Source organism: Tursiops truncatus, chromosome 20 (genome assembly GCF_011762595.2).
Source record: "Tursiops truncatus isolate mTurTru1 chromosome 20, mTurTru1.mat.Y, whole genome shotgun sequence".
Taxonomy (NCBI): domain Eukaryota; kingdom Metazoa; phylum Chordata; class Mammalia; order Artiodactyla; family Delphinidae; genus Tursiops; species Tursiops truncatus.
In genome coordinates, this window is record NC_047053.1 from 46,991,364 (window position 1) to 47,003,369 (window position 12,006).

General features: G+C 60.6%; 1 protein-coding gene across 1 annotated transcript; it reads right to left on the reverse strand.

Moving 5' to 3' along the window:
* Positions 1-3,080: 3,080 nt before the first annotated feature.
* On the reverse strand, positions 3,081-5,162 carry PVALEF (parvalbumin like EF-hand containing). Its single transcript, XM_033847848.2, has 4 exons — positions 5,002-5,162; positions 4,684-4,819; positions 4,229-4,344; positions 3,081-3,124 (listed from the first exon to the last, which is right to left on the reverse strand). The coding sequence occupies exons 1-4, from the start codon at positions 5,105-5,107 to the stop codon at positions 3,081-3,083; spliced, it is 402 nt and encodes a 133-aa protein (XP_033703739.1). The 5' UTR covers positions 5,108-5,162.
* Positions 5,163-12,006: the final 6,844 nt, after the last annotated feature.

Sequence of the window (12,006 nt, forward strand, 5' to 3'; positions counted from 1 at the left end):
TTTGCTCCTGACATTAACTGGTTTGGAGCTTTGTGTCATCCTGGGTCTCCGTCGTGCCCATGGGCCTTGTGGTGGCATCTCACACGTCCCAGCTGGTGGAAACGTGTCCCTGAGAGGCTACAGTGCTGGGGGTGGGGTGGGAGGCCTGCCCCGCTGGACTGTTCCACCTGCACAGGTGTGCCCCAAAGAAGGGGGGCTGAGACGCCATTCCTGTTCCCTGGGGTAGGGATAGTGGGCTGGGTGGCACCGTACGCAGGGGTGAGGGTATCTGTTAGGCCCCAGCCTCCCAAGAAAGGTCTCCTTGGCCTTCTAGCTCCTCTGGTTAATCCATTGTGTTTTTTTAAGTCTTCTATATCCTTGATGATTTCTTTCTTACTTGCTCTATCAGTTCCCAAGAGAAGAATGCTAGAATCTCCAACTGTGATTGTGCATCGTCTCTTTTTCATTTTAGTTGGCCCATTTTTGCTTTATGCTCTGAGACTATGTTAGTAGGTGCATACAAATTGAGAGCTGTGTGTCTTCCTGGTGAGTTGACTGTTTATCTTTACAGACTGTCCCTGTTTGCCTAGCAGAGCTTCTGGCCTTAAAGTGTCCCCCATCTGATAGTAGCAGCCATACCAGCTTTCTTTTTTTCTCTACCAGCCACAGACAATATGCAGACGAATGGGCACAGTCAGGTGTGGCCTGCATTGAGCTGAATTTGGACCCTGGTCCAGAGGAATTACTTTTGCTCTGGTGGCAGTTAGGACAGGACTGGGCTGGCTGAGGCTGGGCTCCAGTCTCTGTGAGGACTGGCTTCATACTCCTGTCCTCCCTCCTCACTCCTAGCCCCATAGGACCCACAAGCAAAGACCCTCCTCCCTGGCAGGTACTGAACACCCAGGAGACTGCCGGACGCCCTCCTCAGCCACTCAGCGTCTCCACCAGTTGCAAACCCTGGCAGGGACCCTGTGCCAACGTCAGGCTCACTTCTTGGGTTTTCCTCTCCGGGATCTCAGAACCCATGTCCTTGATGCTTTGCTTGCTCATAATAGACAATAAATAAGCAACTCATATGGTATATTAGGGGATGCTAGTGCTATGGAGAGAATAGATTAAGGAGAATGCGGAATGCTGGGCAAGGTAGAGAGGAATGTGAAACAGGGCGGAAGGGTTGACCTCTTTGGGATGTAACATTTGAGGAAAACATAGGAGATGAGGGAGTTAGTCACACAGACAGATGTCTAGGGAAGAGCATAGCAGGCCCAGGAACATGCAAAGGCCCTGGGGCAGGGTGGTTCCTGGCTGGGGAGCAGTGGGGTGGCCAGTGTGGCTGCAGTGAGGGTGGGAGGGTCTAAAGTCAGGGAGCATGTGGGTATCCCAAGGACTTGGCTCTTCTGCACGAGAGGGGAGCCTCTGGAAAGTTCTGAGTGAAGCCACAGGTCTGACTTGTATTTTAAAAGGACGTCTCTGGCCGTTATATTGAGAACCCACTGTTGGAAGGTAGAGGCAGGGAGGCCAGTCTGGGGGCCAAGGTGGTCATCTGGGCAAGAGCTGGTGGTGGCCCAGATGGTGGGGGAATGGGGCTCTGGATGCATTTTGAGGGCGGAGCTAGTGGGATTACCTTGCAGGTGGGTGTGAAAGGGAGAGGAGCCGAGGATGGTGTGTGAGCTTGGCTCGCAGGCTGCTGCTCCTGCAATAGCCCAGCCTGGGGGCTCCTGAGAGCAGTGCCTTCCCCCTGGGGTGATCCAGCCACCTTTGGCCCCTCCATCCTAGAGAGTCTGGAGTCCCGTGGCAGCTGGAGGAGGGAACTCATCGCACGCACGTGGATGCAGGGGGCTGAGATGGGGGCCTAGTGCTCTCCCGGCTACCCGTCCCCAGGATGGAGTGGGAAGCACATCCACACCCTCTGCATGGTGACCACAGAGCTCCCGGCCTGAGCAGCAGAGGAACGACGCAGCTAACAGATGGGAAGACTGAGGGTGGGGCTGTGGGAGGAAGACGGGAGCTCAGCCTTGGGCACGTTAAGCTTGAGACGCCTCCATCACATGAAACGGGGTGTCAGGCAGCCAGAATGGGCACAGGAGTCTGGAGTACAGGAGAGAGGTGCTTAAAGCACAAGAAGGGAGCCCACCGGGTGGGCGAGTGTGGCTGGCACAGAGGCTGGAGCAGGCGGGTGGGGTGGGGGAGGACTCCTACAGGAGGATGAGCTTGGGGAGAAGGGGAGGAGGCCTCAAAGAGAGGGAGGTGGGGGCTTCCCTGGTGGTGCAGTGGTTGAGAGTCCGCCTGCCGACGCAGGGGACACGGGTTCGTGCCCCAGTCCGGGAAGATCCCATGTGCCGCGGAGCGGCTGGGCCAGTGAGCCATGGCCGCTGAGCCTGTGCGTCCGGAGCCTGTGCTCCGCAACGGGAGAGGCCACAACAGTGAGAGGCCCATGTACCGAAAAAAAAAAAAAAAAAAAAAAAAAAAAGAGGGAGGGTTCTCAAAGACCGGGAGGAGGAGGCGAGGAGATATCGGCAGAGATCTGAGCCCTGGACACGTCTAGCCCGGAGTGCAGGGTGCAGGGCTGGTGCCAGGACCGCTCAGAGGCACCCTGGGGCTGAAGCTGTCCCTGCGCTGTGGACTCGAAGCGGCCTAAGACCCAGCCTGGTGAGCAGCCTGCGCAGAGCCCAGTGGAGGCCGGGGCTGGGTGTGTGGGGGGGGTGGGGGGGGTCTGGGCCCAGAGAGCACCACGCTGGGAGGGCAGATCCAGGAGGTGCCGGGGCTGGAGGGGGGACTGCCCTCTGAGGGTGCCCCCAGTGAGGCAGGAACAAGAAGGGGCAGAGGAGGCTGGACACACCCACCACCCGGTCTTCCATTTTCCCTCCTGCACCCCCCATGCCACCCTGCCCGCCACCTGTCGCCCAGAGACCCATGACCCTGCCCCTGCCCCAGCTGACGCTGCAACACCCAACAGACACATGGGCTGCGGTTCATTTAATGCTGTTTTTCTTCCATTTTCCTGGCTCAAGCTGCGTCCGCTCCCATGGCCTCCATGGGGCACTCGCGAAACCCACGGTGCCCCTCGGGGGATGCTCAGCCGGCCGGGGCTGGACGTGGTGCTACTTCTTTGCAATGTTCTCCTTTTTGATCAATTCAGAAAATTCTAGAACAGGAGACAGATTTCTAGTAAATAACCCCCTGGCTCGTGCCCCACCAAGCCCTGCAGGCCCAGCGGGAAGCCTCCTTTATGACGGGGCAACTCGCGGTCCAGGGGGCCCTGCATCCTGCCCTCCTGAGTCCTGGGTGGGGAGCAGGAAGGACCGGAACTTGGCTGCCCGAGTGCCCCACACCGTTGTCGTGTGCCCTGTGCCCGGCCAGCTTGGCGGTAGGGAGCTCACCCACCCTGGGTCTTACGATCAACCCTCAGCAGTTCCCCTCAGAGTCTCTGAGCTGGTGCTCCTGTGGTCATCATGCCTTCAGTGGGGAAACTGAGGCACAGAGAGGCTGGGGGGCTGCATCCTAAACAGACCCCTTGGCCTGGCTGCCCCTCTTTTAAGTCTTGCGACCACCCCACAAGTCAAGGTTTGCTGGTATTTGCGGGCAGCAAGTGGAGGCCTGGGGGGTGAGGACAGGTCCCCAGTCTGTCTGGGGCTCTGAGCCTGTGCTTGCCTGTTCCCAGGGCCATCCTCCAGGCTTTGGGTCAGCATCTGGGTGGGTGGGCAGCAGGATGATGCAGACCCCAGGGCAGCCATGGGGAGACTCAGGGAAGGCCTGCCCCACAAATGCCTTTCCTCCTGGGCACCCCCCTCCCGCCCGCTCAACTCACGCACAGCTGTTGGCCCACCTGACCTCCTTCCACCTGCGTCCACCTCTGCAGCTCCTCAGGCCCTGGTCTCTGCCTCAAACCTTCCTCCCCATCTCGGAAACCCCCCATCTAATCTGACCCCTTGACCTTCCCCAAAGCCGGCTTGGGCCACCTCTCCCCTGCTCAGAAACCTGCAGCAGCTCCCCTGGGCCTGGTGAAATGCCCAAGCCCCCTCAGCATCCCGGAGACTCAGCCTCTCCATCTGTGAACGGGGACGATGGTGACCACCACAGGTGGCTGTAAGCTTTGGGAGATGGGGTCCCTGCCTGGCAGTGGGGAGCCTGGTCAGCCCTGCACAGAGACAGGCTCTGGACATGGAGCAAACTGAGTGCGAGTGACGGGCAGTGGGGGGCAGGAAGGTCCTGAGAGGTATCCCTGCCCCTCTCATCTCTGCTGCCCCACCTTCAAAGTCAATCCTCCCGTCCCCATCCGTGTCGGCTGCTTGGATCACGGCCTCAGCCTCCTCGTCCGTCAGTGGGGTGGTGGGCCCGCTGCTGGGGATGATGTGCAGGATGTACCTGGGGCCGGGGGTGGGCTTGGGTCAGGGCTGAGGGGGCATCTGGCTGGTGCCCAATGGTATACAAGGTACCTGCTCCCCTCTTTACAACTGGGGAAACTGAGGCCCAGCTGGAGAGGGGTCTCTGGGCCTAGGCCCAGTGCTGTGCCCCTGTTTCTAGCCTGGCCCCATCTCCCACAAGGCCTGCTGGAGCCCAGTGGGGGTACCAGGTCTTCTGGGGTGAGCATGGTAGCTGTAGGTCAGGGAGGGGGCCCAGAGCTCAGTACCCCCTCATCCCCAGCCACCACCAGGGAGGGGGCCCAGGGCTCAGGACATCCTGTCCCCGGCCATTGGCTGTTACTTGATCTCATTCCACTCGATGAAGCCACTCTTGTCCTTGTCCAGGGTCTGGAAGGCCTTGCGGATGACACTCTCCTGCTGCCCCGAGGCCGGGAACTTCTGCATGTACTCGAAGAACTTGATGTAGTTGAAGGAGCCTGGGGATGACTGGGCGTGTCACTAGGGCCATCCGCCTTGGGGCTGGACTGCCAGGGCCTGAGCCCAGAGGGGGACTCCTGCCCTGCGGTGGGGGCTGCCGGGTCCTGTGCCCTCCCCCAGCCCGGGGGGGCTCCTGCGTCCACAGTGGGGCTGGCCCAGGGCGGGCGGGGGCGGGCTGTACCATGGTGCCTCATGTCGGTGGGCAGCAGGTCTATGTCCTTGTCTGACAGGGATGTGCCCATGGCCAAGGCCATCTTCTTCATCTGGGAGGAGAAGTCCTCGTCCATCCTGGCCCTGCAGGGGACAGGGAGCCGGCTCGGCGGGTGTGCTGGGCAGGAAAGGGTGCTCTGCCTGGACCCTGCCTGGTGCCAGCTCCTGGCCCTAGACTGGGGACCCCAGGCAACCAGACCCAGGCGGGCCTCTGGCTGCAGAGGGCGGCTGGAAGGGCCAGCTTTCTCAGCACCCTGGGGCCCTGGCCTTGCAGAGGCCTTCGTGGCCAGGCCCTGAGGAAGACAGCTGGCCACCCTGAGGTGTTACCCCACTTCACAGAAGAGACCGAGACTTTGAGATGATAAGTGATAGACACGAGGTCCTTCACTCTGCTCGGAAGAGGTGGAGGAGGCGTTGTCTGACCCCTCAATGCTGCTGGGTAGTTTCCTCTGTCCTTCCAGGCTCACCTCAAAGCCACCCCCTCTGGGAAGCCTTCCTGGTTACCTGAAGCACCACCTCCTCCTGCCGGGACTCAGGGCCCAGGGCCTTAGTCTCTCTCTCCCGCACCCCAGACCGGCGGGCCTTGGTCATCCTGGCTGGGCACTAGCCGCCAGCTGGGAGGCATGCTGCGCGCAGGCCAGCCTTGAGCCGGCCCTGGACTGAGCAAGGTCCAGACCCGCTCCAGCAGGATGGCCCCACCCCCTTCCCAGGCGCTCAGGAGGGCGGCCCGCTGTGCATGTGCCCTGAGGAGGTGCCCGCGGCAGTGTCCCCCCTTCTTGGGGGTTCAGGCAGGAGCCACTGAGGCAGGCCGGGATTCCAGCTGGGCAGGTGGGGTCTGGGCACAGGGACCGGGCTGTCCCGTGCCCCCACCCGGTGCCTTGTGACCTGCGGAGCTCTCGGGTTGCTGTCCCCAGGGCGGGTTGGGTTCTGGGGCTTGTGGCAGAGCAGCTATTTCAGAGGCTCGTTGGCCTTTTCTGAAGTTCACGGGGTGGTGAGCCTTCTGGAACCTACTCCCGCCGCCAGGGGAGGCAGCTCGGTGACCTGCGGTGCATAAGCCAGCCGGGCAGTGGCCGGAGGCGGCTCCTTCCTCCCAGTGGAGAAGCCACGGGTCAAAGGTTGCAACTCAAGCTGCAGCGGAGGGGCAGGGAGGGCTGGATCCTGCCCAGGGCTGTGTCCTGCTTCCTGACCCGGGCGTGCCTCCCAGCTGCACTGGACCTCAGGCTTCTCATCTGTGAAATGGAGAGACCCCTGCCCGCCCTGCCCTGCCCCTTCACAGGGTCATGCAAGGAGCCACGAGGGAAGGAGATGGTGGGGAAAGGGTGTTGGATCCTGTGGTGCGTGTCACCCATAATGGCAAGTCCCTGCAGCCAGTCCGGGAGATGGGGTGGGGGTGGTCAGCTGGGATCAAGGGCAGGCCCAGGCCTTGGAGGCCCAAAACAGACCCCACTACCCTGCATCCCATGGTGAGACCGTGATTCCCCTCTATAACCTGGAATCATGGGGTCCATTCTGGAGGGAAGGGATTCCCTGCCTGCCACTCGGGGCCTTGCCCAGGGCCAATGTCACCCTCTTTATGGAAGAGGGACAGGGCCAAATTCCAGGACAGGTCTGGCCAAGCCTGGGGTTGACATCCTGACTGCAGAGCGCTGTGGGCGCCCTGTGCTGGGCTGTTTACCACCCTGCTCCCACCCAGTTGCTCTCTGGGGCATCCCCCCACCCCCATCCCCCATGAAGGCAGGGGAGCCTGAGATCAGAGCTGGAGACAGCAGGAGAGGCAGGGCCTGGGCCTCAGGCCGTGGTTAGTGTATTTATAGCATCTGGTCCAGGGCCTGGGATGGAGTCTCACTTGGCACACCTAGTCAGGGTAGGAAGCGGGGAGGGGGGTGGGGAGGGGGCTGCCTGGCACCTCCTGGGGTGCCCCCAGCGCCTGGAAGGGCCCTGCCCTCTTCGCCCTTCCCCCTGAAAAGGCCTTCCTCCCTCTCCTCCCCCCTCACTGCCTTCCATAGCCAAAGCTGGTCATAGCTTTAAGGCCTGGCTCCGCCCCCCCGCAGACCCCCACGTATGCCCAGTATTGCTGCGTTCTCTGTGCCCCTTCCAAGGCTGGCAGGGCCCTCCCCTGTCCCCAGACCATTCTGGACCGCCCATGTGGCCCTCCTGGGGGCTGTGGTCTGCGTCTAGCACCTGAGACTGAATCACCAACTTCAGATGCTCAGTGAGAAAAAGGCCTCATGGCTGGAGAGGGTGGGAAGCGGTGATGGAGGCCTTGGGGCCCCACTGGGACGGGGCTGGGCACGTGGGCCCAGAGCTGGCTCAGCATGCCTGCCAGAGTTGGTGGGTCTGGGGGCCTTGGAGCCTCTGTTCTGCCAGGCCCTTCCCCCACTCAGCACTGGGAGCCCTGTGAGGTGGTCTCAGCCTCCCCCTAGTGACCCCAGCTTGCAGCCATGCTCTCAGAGGCCTGCCTAGGCACGTGCGTGCACACGTGCCCACCCCTGCAGACTCAGTTACCTTGGGGCTGCCCCTCTCCTTCCTCTTCTTTTTCTTCCTCTCCTAGACCTCCCTGGGGGTCCCTCAGCACCCAGGGCCTCCCCTTGTCCAGCGAAAGACGAGGCGCAAGCCCCTGCCATGCAGCTCGGGCAGCTCTGGCCCGGCTGGGTGCCCACACCACCGCTCCCCGGGCAGGGCTCACCTTCGCCTGGCTTTCTTCGAGGGCTCTGGGAAGGCGGGTCAGGCTGGGGCTGCTGAGAGGCTGTGGGGGCTCCAGCCTTTATACCTGCAGCCGCTCGGCCTGTTTACATCTTGGGGCTGCAGCTGTCCTACCGCCTCTCCTGGGTACTCCAGCCTGGCACTGGCCGCCCCCAGGGGCTCGTTGGCACTTGGCACGTCCACACCAGGCTGGGCAGACTGACCATTAGCAGCGCCTGGCCTCCCCGAGCCTGGGGTGGGGGTAGGGAGAGTGATGACATTGCCGAGTGAGTAGACTTGCTATCTGTCGCAAGAGGTCCCACCCTGCCTGCTGGCCTCGTGGGGGTGAGAGGGGGCGGCGGTCCAGGAGATGGCCCAGGGGGTACAGGCTGCCAGCGTGTCCGAGATGGCAGCAGAAGACTGGACGACTGGGCCTCCTCTGACGAGAAGTCAGGCTGGGCAGCTGTCCTTTGTCCCTGGGTCACTGTGGTGGGCTGGGAGCCATGCCAGGGCTGGCTGTCAAGGCGAGAGGAGGAGAGGGAGGTCTCCGTCAGGCAGGATGACTGCTGCAGGCACAGGGAGCAGGGCTGTGTGACCCCGGGCGGGGCTGGTCTCTCTCCCTGGGAAGGGCCCTCACAGGGCAGTCACCAGGGTGAGGACGGGGGACCAGAGAGGGACACATCGCCAAGAGCCCCCCCGGCCGTGGCCCACCTGGAGGGGAACGGCTCAGTGTCCATTCACTTTCTCGGCCTCAGTATTTTACAGAGTGGTGCCCCTGCCGGTGCAGACGTCTGTGCAGCCTCTTTCCAGCCCTCCATCACCAGCTGTCCCCTGCGGGAGTTTCTGCCCCCGTCGTTTTACGTGGCGCTCCTATAGCTCTGAGGTCTGCTTTCTCTGCACAAAAGTTTATCATGTGTCGCCGCACTCTGCCATGACGTAAGACAGCTGTGTGTTAGGCCAGCAGGCTGAGGATGTTCTAGTAAGTTCCTTGACTGACCACCTGCTGCTGGACCCGGAGCAGGTCCCAGTGCTTTCCTTTCTTTCTTTCTTTTTGGCCATGCCACGCGGTATGTGAAATCTTAGTTCCCCGACCAGGGATCAAACCCGCGCCCCCTGCAGTGGGAGTGCAGGGTCTTAACCACTGCACCACCAGGGAAGTCCCAGGTCCCAGTGCTTTTGTCATCAGAGACACTGTGGGAGACCAGAGTGGGAGGACCAGGATGAATGATGGAAGTTTCCATGGTCCTGCCACGTTCCTCTTCAAAAGGGTTACCCTACAGATTTCCAGCCGAGGCTGGGTGCCCCGCGCCCCCTGCACACCCACACCTGCACTGCACTCTGGTCCCCAGCAGGCAGCAGGGACATCTCTCAACACGTCTGTCCATAGAGTTGAATGTTATCCGCATGAAAGGAGCAAGGCACCGACGCTCTCCAACACGAATGAGCCCTGACAGCCCCACAATGAGTGAAAAAAGGCAGTCACAAAAGGCCACATATTCTGTGATGCCGTTGGTATCAAATGTCCAGGAGAAGTAAATCCATAGAGACAGAAAGCAGATTGGTGTTTGCCGTGGGGCTGGGGGAATGGGGAGTTACTGTTTAACGGGTACAGGGTTTATTTTGAAGTCATGAGAATGTTCTGGAACTAGATAGAGGTGACAGCTGCACAATATCGTGAATGCACTAAACGCTACGGAGTTGTGCACATTAAAATGGCTTATGTTATCTGAGCACCCCCTCCGCCGGCACCTTCCAGAAGGCCCTATCCGTGCCCACCCCTGCCCAGGCCATGAAGCGAGGGCTGGGGAGCGGGTGGGCGGGCTCCTGGACCAGCACCTGCCCGGAGCTGACAGATGGCCAGTCCCCTGGGCAGTCCCTCCCGTTTCATTTCGGTTCAGAGTTGGGCCGCCCCTCCTCTCCTGAAGCCCTGGCCCTAGCTTACCGGCCCCCCTCTGGGCTGAGCTGGCCTGGAGGGGGCCACGGGGACCAGCTCACAGCTCTGGGGATACTGTTTTCCCCTGTGCCCAGGCACGGCAGGCTCTGTCCCCTTGGGACACTCTGGTCTCTCGGGACCTCAAGGGGCTGGCACTGCCCCCCGCCCCGGCCTGCCTGGAAAAACTTCGCGGGAGGGGGGCTGGTGGGCTCTCGGCCCTCCTGCTGCAGACTGGAAACCCCTGCAGAGACCCGCAGCCCAGCCCTGCCCCATGACGTGAGTACTAGACACCTAAGAGGAATTAGCTCTTCTTTTCCAGGGAGCCGTTTTTATATAAGGACAAAGCTCTTTCAAGCCACAGCCTCCTCAGAGCGTGGCGTCTCCCCCAGGCTGGCTCAGAACACCAGGCAGCATCTTCCCGTTCCTGGGGAGGCCGGGCACCCTTGGCAGGTGCACCTGCTCTGAGGTCTCTTTGGCAAATGCTGGAACCCCTCTCACCCCCACTTTGCAGAGCACAGCTGTGGTGGGTGGGCTTGTGGGGGAGAGGTTCGCCTGAGGTTGGGGCCTATCTGCGGGCAAGTTCGGGTGGGGGACAGCATTTCCCCTTGGCACCCCTCCTGTGCACACAGAAGTGGGGGTGGGGAAGCGTGATTACAACAAGGGACATCTGTTTCCCTGCCTCCATCCCAGGCCGGGACCACATCCCCGTGCAGCAGAAAGGGGTGGGCTGGGGGAGCCCGCTGGGGGGTGAGATCCCGGCAGGCAGGGGGGTCCCTGGGGCCCTGCACTTTGGTGCCCAGCGTGTGGGTTTGTGGGCTGAATCCGGGGCAGCCTTTCGTGCAGAAATGCTGATGCGGGTTATTACAGGAAGGATTCAAGAGGTGCTGGCCATCCCCATGGTCCTGCCCCTGTGTCCTTTACCACAAAAGATATGTCCATGTCCTAATCCCAGTACCTTGAATGGGAGCTTGTTTGGAAATAGGGTCTTTGCCGATGTGACCCTTAAGACGAGGTCACACTAGATTATGATGGGCCCTAATCCAGTGACTGGTTCCTTATAAGAAGAGGGACACAGAGAAGAGGGAAAGGCCATGTGGCGACGGAGGGACAGAGGCAGAGGTTGCAATGATATGGCCATGGGCCAAGGAACACCTGGGGCCGCCAGGAGCTGGAAGAGGCAGGGAGGGTCCTCCCTTAGACCTTTGGAGGGAGCCCGGTCCTGCTGACACCTCAGTTTTAGACTTCCAGCCTCCAGACTGTGAGAGAATCTATTTCTGTCGTTTGAAGCCCCCAGTGTGTGGTCATTTGTTATGGCCGCCCCAGGACACTCAACAGCCCCTTCCCGGGACCCTCTCATGCCCCCCTGCTTCCGGCCCTCTCTCCTACCGCTGTCTGCCCGACCCCCGGCCCACCGCCCCCTCTGACCCCTTCCTGAGCCTCGGGTGAGGACCCAGGTAGGATGTAGGCCTGGGGCCTGGAGGTTCCTGGAGGGACACAGAGGCAGCTGTGTCCACCAGGCTGACCAGGTGCCTATCAGGGCTGTGACTTTAAGGGGCACCAGGCTGACAGGTGAGCCGTCCAGAGCGTCTCTGGCCTCAGGCTCCAGATGGCTCACCACTGTTTCTGCCCCTGCCTTGATTCAGAATTGCGATATGTTGCTCATAACGGATTTTTCTCATTAATTTTGATTCTTTAAGATATTGCATTAAAATATTAGTTACCTTGAAGACCAAGTTTGTTTTTGACAGCTTCATTGAGATATAATTCATATGCTGTAAAGTTGACCATTTCAGGGTGTACATGTCATTGTTTTTAAGTATATTCACAGGGTCGTGCAACCATCACCTCTATAAAATTCCAGACCATTTTCATCACCCCCAAAAGAGGCCCCGTACCCCCATTTCCCCTTCTCTGGACCTCTGACAAGCATCCATCTACTTTCCGTCTCTGTGCATTTGAACGGCCTGGGTCTTTCCCACGAGTGGAATCCTGTGGTGTTTGTCCTTTTGCTTTTTCCACCGAGCACGTTTCCAAGGTTCATCCGTGCTGCAGCGCGCGTCAGCGCTTTGTTCCTTTTTACTGATGGTAATGTTCCCCTGTACGGATCCACCGCATTTTGTGTGTCCATTCATCTGTCGACGGATGTCCTTACTGAGTTTTTGGTGCCCTGTGGTGCCTCCCTCGCCTCACCTGAGCCCTGGTCTGGCCCCCATGTTGCTCCTGACCTGGGAGGCCTCTCCCCTCTGTCCCAGGGCCTTGGGCCCTCTTGGAAATCCTCTAGGCCCAGACTCCCTGGGGGTCGGCTCCTTCTAGGGAAGGTGCTCCCCCCCTACTACCCCTGGCTTGTCCTTGACTCCATAT